Consider the following 13,927-nt stretch of genomic DNA (forward strand, 5'->3'; position numbering starts at 1 on the left):
CGCAATTTCCTCATGAGCTGTTGCACTCATTTTTTTTCCCTCTATCACTCCTGTTGTTTTGTATTTCTAAGCAGTTATGAGGCATGGTGGCAAAACATTAATCTGCTCGAACATACTGAGGCGTGTCTGCATGCTGTGAACCTTGCAGACTCCGCGCACAGTCCTTGGATGGTTTAGGTTTCATAGTTGACCATACAGATTTGCCCACATTTCTCGTAACAAATTCCTTAATTTCCCATTGCCATTATCCAAATGGACACAAGCAAGTTTGATGATGAGCTAGTTGTTCACCTAGCGCCGTTTCTTCTACACCGGGCAGCCATCGCTCAGCTGTCAGTGCTGCAGTGAGAGAGGCAGTCACGCTACATGTCCTGGCGACTGGTTGCTCTGACTTTCCACATTCTGTCGCTAACAGAACAGTTTGAAGCAATTGCTGTTTCCTGTCCAACAGTTTCCTGCGTGCATCACCGAGTGCACGGCCGTAAAATTGTACCTCTGGGGGAACGTTTCTGACAGACATTGAGTCTGCTTCCAGTGTGCCAGGACCTCCGAGGACTGAAATTTCCCCGAGTCTGTTGGGGGTAACAAAACTTCTACTGCACATGTTACTCATCAGATTGTTGCTAGGTAACCAAAGAGTGAGTAAGTTTGTTGATGCCACCCACTTTCATTTGACCTTGCTTAACCCGTGAGAGGTTGAGCGACTAAAGCTTTTCCTCTCCTTACATCCCCCAGAATGCAGTGCAATTATGGATTAAATTTAATTTAAATTATCAACATTCTATCAGATGTACTTTATTGATATTGATCACACGCCTATTACAAAGGTGTTCATGACAAATACAGTGATTTTAGCAACAGTATTCAGATTACCAGAATTTTTTCAGCGTTTGTCATATAAAATCCACAAACTGCAGTATATTTCACTGGCATTTCAAAAAAAAAAAAGTCTGACATAAAGAAGAGTACAACAGTGGAGGAAAATTCATATGAATGTATCAAAATTGTGAGGCAATAACAATTTGGAATGTGTTGCATGAGCATTTACGCTTCCATATCTGTGGATGCATTCAGCTGCCAGATTTATTATTTTTGAACTATGTTTCTTGCAGTTGCAGCTGCAGGTTTATAAATATCTTTACCTGCTTTAAACATATCAAAACTGTAATAAACGTCTATTCCTCGTTTCTAAATATCTCAAGCTTTTTCTGATTCTTTAGGCTCTAGGACCTTCTGATATTCAATTGTACCTCTAGTGTGTTTCGGGTCCAGCTTCATCATCCTCCTATAAAATCTGACAAGCTTTCCTATCCTGCTGAACCACAGCATAACCACATCAAGATACTGCCACCACCATTTTTCATGGTGGGGTTGACGTGTTCTGCGTGTTGGTCTTCTACTGTGTTTCGCTTGCAGTGAAAGGCTCCCAAAGCCTAACTCAAATATTAACGCGATCTCGATCAAACAGGAGCTCCTTCTTTGACATATTTGCTGTACGCCCAACATGGATTTCAGTGGAGGGTTTTCTGACTTTTTTTTCAACAGTTCAACAATCTTGCTGTTCTTTTACAGAAGCCAAATTGGTGGAGTGTACAACTAATAGATGTTCTGTCGACAGATTGGCTGAGAACTGTGTCTCTGCAGCTCCTTCAGAGTTACCATGGGCCATACTTTGAATTTAACGATGGACTAAAGAGTGCTCTTTGTGATGTTCAGAACTTGGCATATTGACAACCCTTCTTTATGATTCTCCTCAACTTTATCCCTGACCTGTCTGTTGTATTCCATGGTCTAGTTTGTTTGCTAATTTTTCTAACTCCCTTCTGAGGCCTTCATATAACAGCAGCACAGACAGGCAGATTCTGGTGAATACTTAGGAATACAAGTACTTAGGAACTAAATAAAAGGGGCTGAATACACACTTTTCAGATGTTTATTGGTTGAAAAACTGATTCACACTCAAGTACTACTTTGTATTGGTCAGTCACAAAAAATTGCAATGCAATGCAATGAAGTTTTCAATTATATTCAGTGTTTGGTTTTGAGTTTTCTGTTAAAAGGCTTTTGTTTTAACTCCTGGATTTTACTCATAACATTTAATTTTTTTTTATTATTATTATAAAAAGCAAGGAGAAAAAAAACAACTTTTAGAGCTTTTTACGCTCATAGCTGAAATTAATTCCTGCGTCTTGACTTGGTTTTGAAGTCTTAATCTCCCCTTCACAGCCCTGCTCTGTAATGTCGAGGATGTCATTTATAAATCTGACCTCATGAAAAGCCTTTGGAGTCTTTCAACAAAGAAAAGCATGACAACTATCTCTGTTTCCTTTTTGCATACTAAATTGCAAGGGAAGTGATGGGCGAGAACTTTTGCTGCCTCAACACTGCTCTCTGCTGGAGAAGAACCTTTTCTTTTATGACGCTGACCCGTGGGTAGATGCTGGACCAACATTGAGAGGAAAAAGAAATCAAGAAATGAGACTGAGAGTTAGGTGCTGGTGTTTATTACCAAAGCAGCATCACTAAAATGTTAAAGAAAAGGGATGTAAAGCCTGTACAGTCTTTATGTGGAAGGTTATATACTCTCTTTATTTTCTTAAACAGATCCTCCACCTTATGGCCCTCAGATTTACAGGCTTGCAGGCACAGTTTGAATAGACCGCAGGGTTGAAGGACATTTGGAGTAACATCACTTTGTACAGCTCCCATGCTTGCGTGTGTGAGCTCACACGTGCACCTTGTCAGGAGCTACATGCTTCCCGCAGAGCCCTCGGAGCTGACCACCCACCTCTTTTTAGCCCGGTTAAAGAACCAAAGGGAAATCATATTTCAGGATGATACTCTCTCTCTCTTCATCTGCGCCATGCTTATTACTGCATCCAAGAAAGATCAAAGCTACCTAAACTACCCTCAGAGCTCGCAGCCCACTGAAGATTCTTCACAGTGCTAGAATAACGAGGTGAAGACTGCCTCCACTTTTATCCTCACCTTACTTAGCAAGTGAGTCATATTTGTAAGAAAATCGTTTTCACCAGAAGTGCCACACTCCCCTCATAAACACACCGAGGGAGACATGGAAGCGCGGGACGATTCAAGCCGGCAAACACGCTCGTCAACATTAGCACTGTTTTACTTCCCACATGAGGAGAAGCCATTTATTTCCCCCGCTGTTGGCTATTGATTCATGTATCAGTATTACCCAAAGGTCAGAGCAATAATCAGATGTGACGAGTATCAAGTGCTCCCATGAAGCCTCTGATTCTGAAACAGCTGTTTGAGCTCTAATTAAAGGGAAGCAGCAGGTGTCACCTGAGCCCCGACTGCAGGTCCACACCTGGTTGCATTAATTTGATCCAAAGTGGTTTTGACGCTCTGCTTGCACTCTAAAGTCCCACATTAAGCCACGGGAGCTGAGCACCTGGCCGGACAGGAGGAGTGTTTCGCCGACACCACTCTGAGGAAGCCGGGGAGCCTGCGTGTCTGCGGGCGACCCGGGGGACGTCTCCATCCTCCCTGGACCTGCCTTACCAGACACATGTGTAAGTGAGCAGACCTGCGACGCTGACCTGTAGTCACACTCAGCTGAGGGGCTCGGCGCGCTCGAGATAATTGTCTGCGGAAACCTCCCACAGGCTGTAAAAGCAGCTTGTTTCAGATCTCCTGATGATTTCACAGGACATTTAACTTTACACCTCTCATTTGTTACCTCTCCCGGGGCATTTCCAAATACCCATTACCTTGTTCCCAAGGAATGTGGAAAACCTTAACTGCTGCTTGCTTTTATGCATGCATAAATTGCCACGGGGATAAATGTGACTCTGAATTTGGACGGAGTGACACCGTGGTTGTTAATGTGCAGCTCTAAACAAACCGGTGACCTCTTAAACGTTGCAATAAAAATAGCCATTTTAGATGCGACACTGTTCAATCTGAACAACGCACAATGAAATCTATATGATCCAAGCATAGAGCACCAGTGGTTCGAGTGCTTACTGGTTCAGGTCACGTGGAACTCTCTGTGGCAACAGTTTCATTTCACCATGACAATACATTAATTTCATGAGTCAACAGGCTACGACTGGCAGTTTGTGTCAAGCTAAACAGTGTTTAATTGGATTCTGAGCCATGGCAACGCCACCAGAGGCTTGTTTCCATCTTTTATTTCAGCAGCACCTGGAGCGTAATGGTAGTGATTACATCCCTCCCGCGGTGTCCCGGTGGTTGTACCCTCGCGGGCCCCCGGGAGGAGGCGGCTGAAAGTCGTAGTGCGTGCAGCGCCTGCTGCCCTGTTTAACTGCTGGCAAACCCCGAGCTTCTGCTGCTGAGGATTTTAGTTACAGCACTGCCGAGACGAACTCGGGTTCTAAAGGAATTATGACAAACACCAAATGAATTGCTCGCTTGCACAAAGTCAGACCGCTGAGATCCCAGAGTGTTTCTGCAAAACGGAACCCTTTTTTTTTTTTTTGCAGAAACATAAAACGAAAGCGGTTTACTTCAAGGTAAAATTAAGTTAAACTGTTTTACAGAGAATTACTGCGTTAATAATTTTACAATTTAATAAAAATATATAGCACTTTGAGTAATGTATTGAGTCTTAATCAACTGCTTGACTCATGCACAGTGCTTTGAATGTTATGCTTCGACTTGTGTCTCAAAGCTGTTTGTTTACCTCTCAACAAAACTGATTGTTGAAATTGAAAAAGTGAGAAAAGTTTTTAATTTTTATTCCAGCTGAAGCCTATCCCAACAGTCATCGGGAGAGAGAGCCAAGGTACAGAACAGGTCAAATGTCCTTTTCAAGACCAACAGACAAAACGGGCAACAACTCACACTTCAAAGAAATTTAAATGCAAAATGTTCTGCAATTTTAGAGAACTTTACAAGCTATGCAGACCACACAAGCTGCTTTTATACCACAACCTTCATTCACTGATTCACACACCGTTTTTTTCTAAGGCTTTGTGACACCACAGGCTTTTACATTAACAGTTGAAGAAGACATCCAGTAAACGCCCAAGGCTGGGAATTGAACCCAGGGACATCTGCATCAAGGACTGTGGCCTCATTGTATGTCACACCCTCTCTACCACTGAGCCTCAGATAAATAACAGGCATTTTTTTAAATGGGGAAAGAAAGAAAAGGAAATTTCTGAAATAATTTTCTGCAAGAGAGGAAAAGAAGGCCTGTTATGGGAATTGTAAAGTTCCCCTTTGTGTTTTCCAAATGATATGCTCCTGCTGGTAACTTCAGGCCATTACATTTTGTGCGTGCTCGTAGTTGGCTGCAAAGTAGACAAGAGGAAAGTCAGTTCTGCAATGAATTATCTTTTTTGTTAAAGTTAAACATGCATTACTGGTCAAAATGGTAGAAGTACATTTTGACCAGTACTTCTACCATTTATTCTTGGAAATGCTGAGATAATATCTAAGTCAAACTGAGGAGGAGGATTTTGACATTACCCATGATGCAAGAGTGTCCAGAGTCAGTCCTCAAGGGGCAAGGTATCCTGAATGTTCAGTTCTCTAAACTAATAGCTCATTAGCACACCTTTGCAGAACATTGACATGCTGAGGAGGTCGCAAATACCACCAGGGGGACATAACACATGCAGAATACCAGCCCTCAAGGACTATCTTTGGACACCTCTGCTATAAATACCCAGAAAAAAAAAAGGTTAGGATAAACAAGACGTAGTGGTGATGGAAGTAGTTGAAAATGCTGAAATTACTATAGATGCTGAGGTAGCTTAAGATTTAGTGAAGGGTAAAGCTAAAGGATAAAGGAAAACAGGATGTTAGACACTGAAAACTCAAAAATACCCAGAGACCAAGCAACGAAAAGCCCAACAAGATGCAAACATCAAAAATTACCTTAGTGTAAGGTATTTGTCTATATATTTGTGTTCCTTAGTTGTACATGTTCTCCCTCCAGTGTTTCAATATTCTGGATCACTATGCTCAAGTTGGTTTTAGAATAGACCTGTAAAAACAATATGTGAAAAATTGAGAGGGTATGAATAAGTTATGGTTGTACTGTCATTTCCTCTGTCCAGAGCTGTGCTAGAAAACACAATTCATCACGGAGGGTCTAATGAGTCTAAAAACAAAGAGTTTGGAGAGCACTGGCTGATGAGGAACCAGGAGGATTTATTTTTTTAGCATAATGAACAACTTTAGAAAATTGAAAAAAATATGGTGCCATGCTGGCGTAACATCAACATTTTAATGCCTTTTTATAAATTTCACTGTGAATAGTATTACTAAGTCAAGTCAGCATACATATGCCCGTCTTATTAAACCATATTTTTTTCATCTGGACAGACATGTGGAAAAGCTCTATAAAAAGTACATGTTTAAAAACAAGATTTTCAAAGTGTATTTTTCATGCCTGGAAATAATGAAATCCTGTGTGAATGCATTATGATTTATGCATGAAAGGTCTAAAAAGAGCCACTGCTCATCCACACTGAAGGCAGTCCATTGAAGTGGTTTGGGAGTCTTATGAGGAATGCCTCCTGGGTGCCTGCAGTTGGAGGTTTTTCATTCACAGCCTATTGGAAAAAGACCCAGAGCTCATTTGTAGGGACTATATTAACCCTCTGGTCAAGAAACTCCCCTGGATTCCACAGAATGAACCTTGTTGGTTTTCTTGGACGCAAGCCTGTGCTCAGGTAAGTGGAGGATGATGGGTGGAATTCAAAGCACTGTTAAGGAACATCTAAATGCATTTTTGCCAAAACTAAATTATCTTTAAGTCTACTTTGGGCTTTGGATATCTTGTTTCTGGACTTTGGATCCTGCTATTTTTCTGTGTGTTGTCTGCCTCAATGCCTTTTTTTTTTTTTTTTTTTTTTTTCTTAACGACTTTATAAAATTCTCATGACCTTAAAAGACGCAATTGCTCACAATAATTCAAAATTAAATCCTAATATATCCTCTGAAAGACACCAGTCTTCCTCCCACTAGGGTTTTGGGAGGAACAATGATTCCTCACCTGCCTCCAGATAAACCGGGAGAAAGGTTACTGACCTCTGTGCATGACGTCGGTCCTGACAGCACAGCGAGGGACAGAGTTGTCAGACTTGTGACCTTCAGTTCGGCCCCACACTGTCTTACAACCACACAGTATAACATGTGTGAATAATGCATCATTTCTCCTACTGGGACCCCCTTCAGCAGCTCACACAAGCAGATATGGACATACACAGCTTTCGCATTACGGTGTGAGGTTTTCACCCATACAGTGTAATAAAGAGAGCATGTTTGACCAGCGCAGACCTGGTGTTTCAGTGTATAATACAAGGGCAAACACATTTTGTAGTAGCCTTTCTTAGTTGCACTACAGGCATGACAATTCTTGGATCCCATTTTAATCCAGGATAAAACCTAAATGTAATCCTAGTTCTAACAATTCCTATTCAATTATGAGAACTGGGGAAGTATGGGAAGCAAAATATCTTAAAGAAACAAGTTGGCTGCCCTCTGCTTAAGCACTGAGGATTGTCATAGTTTGGCTGGCTGAGAACCTGCACCAGCATAACTTTAATTTAGATTCTTAAAGCTTAAATAAATTTTTGTATTCCTTTTTATTGCATGTAGAATAGCAACTGTTGCTGTTTTTGATATTTTGTTGCCTAAGATATTAGCAAAACTGTAATAAAACTCAGTGAACAAGCCGCCATTGTGCTCATCACAGTGATGTCTAACCTCCATAAAAGCAAACGAACAGTACATTGAGTCACTAGGATTCTGACTGTTTACACAGTGAAAGTGAATAGAAATGCTTGAAGCGTCTTAAAATCCCCAGAGATTCCTGGAAAGGCTGTGCGATTCTCTCTTGTTTCTCTCTGCCTTACATACAAGAGTAGCTCAGCGATTTCCACCGAGATTATTTAAATTTCACAGAGTGTTTGACATTTGATAATAGTGCTCTGGGTTTATAGATTCTAGAGTTCCCCCCAATGAAGATTTCCTATCCTGTTTGTTCATGCCACATCTCTGTGGGTGGAAGAAAAAAGGGTGGAGGAATACAAAAGATTAAAAAGAAAATACCTGTGAGATATCAAAAGGACAAATCTGATTATTGTTTCAGCTTCACGTGAGCAGACACAAAACTGCAATCTTTCAAGGAATATCTATATTAGCACAATACATCATGAGCAGCTGGAGTCTCGTTTGGAAGGAAGAGGAAAGCAAATGTTTGTCTAACAGTTTTGCCATCATTTATCATGACGGGAGTTATCTCAGTGCAATACAGCTATGCTATGAGACAGGCTTGTCCACCTGTTGAGACAGATGCAACGGTGTCAACATGTATGTTAATGAGGATGTGCTGTCACCACCAGAGCTGCGACTAGTTTCAGCTGACTGAGCTCGGCTACACTTGGTGGACAAAAGTGAAAAGACAGACCTCGGTAGAGAGGGATGAACAGATTTCCCGTGCTGCTACATGAAGGCTAAGACGTTGTGGACAAATGCAACTGTGTGGGAGTGTGATGTGGGTGAGTGTATAGATAGTAGGAAACTGCCCACACATGCCAAACAAGTGTGAGTGTGAATTCAGTTTGTGGTTTTTCCTGATGGAAGGAAGGTTTCCTGCAGTCTTCTCATCACATTGCAAAATGAAATTTTACTCAGGGCCAGTCTGGCTTAACACACTTCTATATCTGTTACTTTCATATTTAAGCATGTAGATCTCGAAACCAGATAGTTAATTAATATTAGCTTTTTTCTAAACCTAAAGAAGGGCATTTAATATCACTTTAAGCACTCTCAGTAATGTTAATAACAAAATTTCCGACTTCATAACTTCTAATGTGGACATTTCCAACTTTAACAGCAGCGCGGAACCAATATTTCCTGGTGTTCAAGTTCCCTGTCGGAATGTTTTTGCTGTCACCCGCAGCCGAGCTGTGCTTCGCAGACCAGGTTATGATGGAATTTACACTGTATACGAGGCAATAAGAGGTAAATATTGATCTTAGTTAGTTATATTCGAATGAAATATTACTATTTTTTTAATATTAAGCAGAAGTTTGCTTTAAGACGTATTCTTACGCGAGCTTTTATCATTTTTACCGCTCCTTATATTAACTCAAGCTAAATGTCAACTCTTTTTCAAAGGTTAGTTGATTTTAAATAGGTTTTCTTATATCACGAAAGCTTATGGTGCTTTAATAAGGTAAAATAAAAACGTTTTTGTTGCTCCTTCATTGCTTTCAGTGAAACTTACAATCCTGCCCCCTTTTGTAGTTGTAAAAAGTTATTCAGGACATAAGTTTTAGAGATTTATCAGAATTCCTAGAGGTTATTTCTGAAAATTTTTAGTGTTTTTGTAACATTAGTAGTTGTGAACTTGACAGTAAATGAAGAGGATTAGTTTTAAATGAAAATAATCCACATCGTCATAATGCATCAAGATATGATGTCTTAAATCTAAACACAAACTCAAAACATAGTGTATGTACACAGACTGAAAAAATATGAACTTAATGTTTTATTTTATTTAAATCACTGGCACAGACAAAATAAATACGTTTCCCAGTGTTTGATAGACAAAGTAGACATACCACGACTAAAGTATCACAACATGTACTTATTCACAATTTTAAAATCAAAATGTATTAGATTATTTAGTGTTGATGCAAAATAATCTAATATACTAATTATTGCAGTTATAAGAATGCAGTTTCAAAACAGCTGTATAACAATTATTGACTCCCTTAATTCCCAGGGAAAATCTGCAGATTTTCCCTGGGAACATGAACTGTTTCCCACAGCCTCGTTTGCCTTTCCTTTAAGCAAGGGAAAGGTGTTGAATCCTACTTTCATCCAGCTGATTGGCAGTGCATAGCAGCAGGTAGAGGGAGGGCTGCGTTGTGTTGCTGTGCTGCTTACAGCCGGAAACGGTGGTCCCTTGGACTGGACCCTGCAACCTGCAGTTCCAGCACCTCAAGTGGCTCTGTGGAAATTTGATAATGACACTTAATAATTTAACTTAAAATGTGCAGAACAAACAAATTTTTAGACATATAGACATAAGAAATTCAGTTTTTGCAGCTTATTTTATTTTATTTTTTTCATGGAATAAATCAGGCATTGAATTTCCACAACAGAATGACACAAGCATCAGTAATATATATATTTTTTTCCATTATGGCATTGGAAACTGTTTTTTTAAGTCATTTTCCACAAACATCAACATCACATAAAAGAAAATGTGTCAGTGCTCTTCATGTAAATGTTTTTTTTTTTTTTTTTGCTTTAAAACTCAATAACAGAAATGAAATGGTGGTTCTTTTAAAAAAAAAAAGAATGATTAAAAAGATTCAAAGAAACAAACACACAATAAAGATGTAATAAAAACAAGCTGGCAAAAAAATTATAGAAATTAAGTTAAATAAAAGCAGACACAATAAAACTGGAGTTAATTTTATTACTGTGGTTTAGTCCTTTTGATGAATTAAGAAAGTTAATAGCATTTAGAATACAAAAGTTTTCACCAAAGGTTGCCTTTTAGCACCTAACAGACTTGATAAGTTGAAAGTGACTAAAGATGATGAACTGTTGGTAGTAGTTCTCCAAGGTTACTTTCTCATGCTGGCCAGAAGTTTTAGGGTCACAATTAGTCCCTTCTCCTTGCCACTGATATCATTAAATAGACAGCTTAGGTTTGTGACTTGTTAACATGTGTGGTGTCCACATGCTCAATATTCTGTGACCTGAAACCGCAACAATTTTATCTCCAGAGGAGACTGTAAACATTATAAATAGCCTTTTAGTTTTTGCTTCTTGATTTTTGTGTTTTATTATTATTTGGCTCTAGTGTCTCTGTTCATGTGACTGTGTAAAGATCCGAGAGCTGCTGGAAGCCAACATCATCCCTTAGACATGTGATTTAATAAACACAATTATTCATTTTGATGAGTTTAGCCCGCTTCTGGGTTCACACGGTTCTGTTTCCACGTAAAAAAATCAATAAATAAATGAGGTGCTTATGTGTTGGCAGCTTCTCCAGGAAGCAGAGAGCGTCCGAGTATGGATGGAGCAGCACAGAGGCAGCGTTGGCATTTCCGCGCTGCAAAACTGTCGTCATTGTTCATGTGTCACGCGTGCGGTCCTGGCTCGGGCTGTCCTCACCTGTGTTTTGTGTTTGCCAGTTAGGAAATTATGTGTACGACGTCTGTTTCCCTGCAGCAGTGAGGATGTATGTGTGTGGCGGCAGGTTTTTGCAGATTGCTACACTGATGGGCCCACAACCTGCCAAACACACATAATGTTCCAGCTTTTGTCTGAGGGAAAAAAAAAATAAAAAAATGCATCAGCGTGTTCCAAGATGGACTGTGCAGTGTGTGGATGCAACTTTTAGTTTAGATTAGAATTTCTTTTGGGTCATTGCTTCACTTTTACTGTTTTCCTCCATCTTTCCAGAGCGTAGAACATTCGTCTCGTCCATGGCGTCTTTGTGGTCAAAAATCTCAGCCATCCTGCCTCCTACCGAAGAACAGTTTCCGCTGCAGTTTAGCGACAAAGTGGCGTTAAGCGTGGTGGAGATGCTGAAACGGGCCCGCCAGCAGCTGTACGGCGACGCGACGAGCGCCAGCAGCCGAATTCTCACTGCTCAGATCATTTTGGACTATTCATGGGAGAGACTTAACACGGGAACATGGCGCCATGTGGACAAAGAGTGGAGGCGGGTTTACTCGTATGGCTGCCTGTTCAAAGCGGCCGCGATCTGTCGACGAAGTCCATCAGAGGAGGAGATCCTGCAGGCCATCAGGACATGTGACATGGGTTTGCTGATGGGCGCGGCCATCATGGAAAATATACTTCAGGTCATCGTTCGAATTCTGCAAAGGGAAATAAGGACATTGGCTAAAGAAGAAGATGCTCATGAAAACATCGAGGCAAAGGTTTGTTGTCTTCTTTTCCACACACTTCCCTTTTTTCTTCCATTTTAATACTGAAAGGTCAGACAACTGTGTTTTGACTCTGAGGTGTCTGAGTTCTTCTCTTGATTACATATTTTAAAGTACACCTCGGCATCTCAAACAGCCCACATATTAAGGCTGAAACAACCGTCATCAACTTTTTGTATTAAGAGGTATTAAAATATAAGAAAAAAAAAAAAACTGGACTCAGCTTTGTCCAGTTACAACCGCCTCCACACTTATCATCACCCTGGTAGAGAAAAAGCCTGAAGGTAAAGTCACATTTTTATTGCAATCACATACTTTTGTAGTAAAAATGCATTCAGATCAATATTTTTAATTCAGGTCCAATGATTTAATGGAAGAAAAAAAAAAATCTCACATGAAGAAATAATTATTTTACTGCACCACAATCATTGCCACCTTAATAATTCCTATAAAATAAATTCAACTGAAGCATGTCTTTATATTTAAATTCATCAGAAACTTTTAATTAACAATTAAACTCTATTTATAGTATATTCTATAGTTGATCATGAAAAGAAAATAAGTTAATTTTCTCATCTTCACTTGCTTATATCATTTTAAATTTTAACTTAAATGGGTAAAATAACTGGAACTGTGAGAAGCGTAGCTGGATGACGACCAGTGATTATCTGTCAGGCATACAGAGGAAGGACGATGCTAAATGAGATATAAAAGTAAAAAAAAAATATCTCTAAAACTCACAGTTAGAGAACTGAAGCAAAGAGTTGAGTTTTGGTCTCCATAACAACCATAATATGCCAGCTTGATGCCAACTGGTCGTTTGCCATCCATGCCAGTAAAAAGCCTGGTGTGGACTGGCATCGCAAACATAAAAGCAGAGTTAGCTGAGCGCTTTCTGTCAGATGAGATTAAAACGAAGCGCTTTTGCAGCAACAACTCCAAACGCTGAATGTTGTATAATTTTATTATTCGCTCTTCACTAATAGGGGCAGTCTGTGGTGGTGTGGGCCCGTTTTGCTTGCAAAAGGTTGGAACCCTGTTAGAGTACGTGGCACCTGGAACTCTTTGTAATAACCAGGACGTTTTTTTTTATTTTTTTTTATTTTTATTTTTTAAATATTACTATGTAATTGGTGGACGTCCAGAAAACTGAAAAATGGGTAAAACAAATAAACACAGAACGTGTTCACCTAACAGAAAATCGGCCTTTTCTTTGTTTTTACAGACGTCTAACCAAGGTGCCAGTGAATGTGGAGAGAGCTGTATATTATCCCATTTCAAACATGTTTTTCTTTGCTGTTTCAGCATTCAAAGACACCAAATGTACTTTCATTACGGTAAAATAAATGAATAAAAAAAACAAGATGACTAAAAACACATCTCTTGAATCTAGCTGAGAATATAACAAATTATTTAGTGAAATGTCTGAAACACTCAATCCTTTTCGGTAAGTATCCTCTGAAGTTTAAACTGACCTTGTTTTACTTTTTTTTTTCTTCCTCTGCCGTTATTAACAGAAAAGGAAGATCGCAAGCCCACATGTTGGTCTAATCAAAGACGAGTTGTCAGTTCCCAGAATTAAGTGTCCTTCACTGGAAAGCTTCAATGCAAACTACCTCCTTCCCCTCAAACCAGTGATTTTAGAGGGGATAATTGACCACTGGCCAGCCCTCAACCAACATCCCTGGAGGTTTGTTTTCTCAGAATCTACGCATTTTCAGCTTAACATTGTGTCTCTTGATGGTACGTCGCTGTACATTTTCATCTTCGGATGATTTCATTTGAAAGTACACCTAAATTATTGTCTGATGGATTTTAACTTAGGCTGTCAAAATAAGCTTTTATTATTATTAACATTATCCTGCAGTTGCATTCAGTCCAGCAAAGTAATCAGACTGATACATACTTACCACAAGAGCTGAGAGCTCTTGATGGGCTGAGAGGACGGGAACGCTGGAGTACTCTCAGATAGAAGAACAACTAACACGTATCACACAAACTCAGCC

The 13,927-nt window shown here is 39.8% G+C and overlaps 1 protein-coding gene across 5 annotated transcripts in view; it reads left to right on the top strand.

The window, feature by feature from the left end:
- The window catches only part of kdm8 (lysine (K)-specific demethylase 8), a 105,558-nt gene that overhangs the window by 87,174 nt on the left and 4,457 nt on the right, over nt 1-13,927 (top strand). For 4 of the 5 annotated variants that reach the window (XM_088007653.1, XM_088007654.1, XM_088007652.1 and 1 more), the window contains 2 exons: nt 11,434-11,915; nt 13,439-13,611. In XM_088007653.1, the coding sequence (XP_087863779.1) occupies nt 11,457-11,915; nt 13,439-13,611 (632 nt within the window). In that variant the 5' untranslated portion in view covers nt 11,434-11,456. Of the gene's footprint in view, nt 1-8,888; nt 8,971-11,433; nt 11,916-13,438; nt 13,612-13,927 lie in introns of those variants that run through there. The other variant, XM_015012880.2, reaches the window with a different exon arrangement.

The sequence above is a fragment of the Poecilia mexicana genome, unplaced genomic scaffold (assembly GCF_051168715.1).
Source record: "Poecilia mexicana isolate PSO_F unplaced genomic scaffold, ASM5116871v1 scaffold_8, whole genome shotgun sequence".
In the NCBI taxonomy this organism is placed as follows: domain Eukaryota; kingdom Metazoa; phylum Chordata; class Actinopteri; order Cyprinodontiformes; family Poeciliidae; genus Poecilia; species Poecilia mexicana.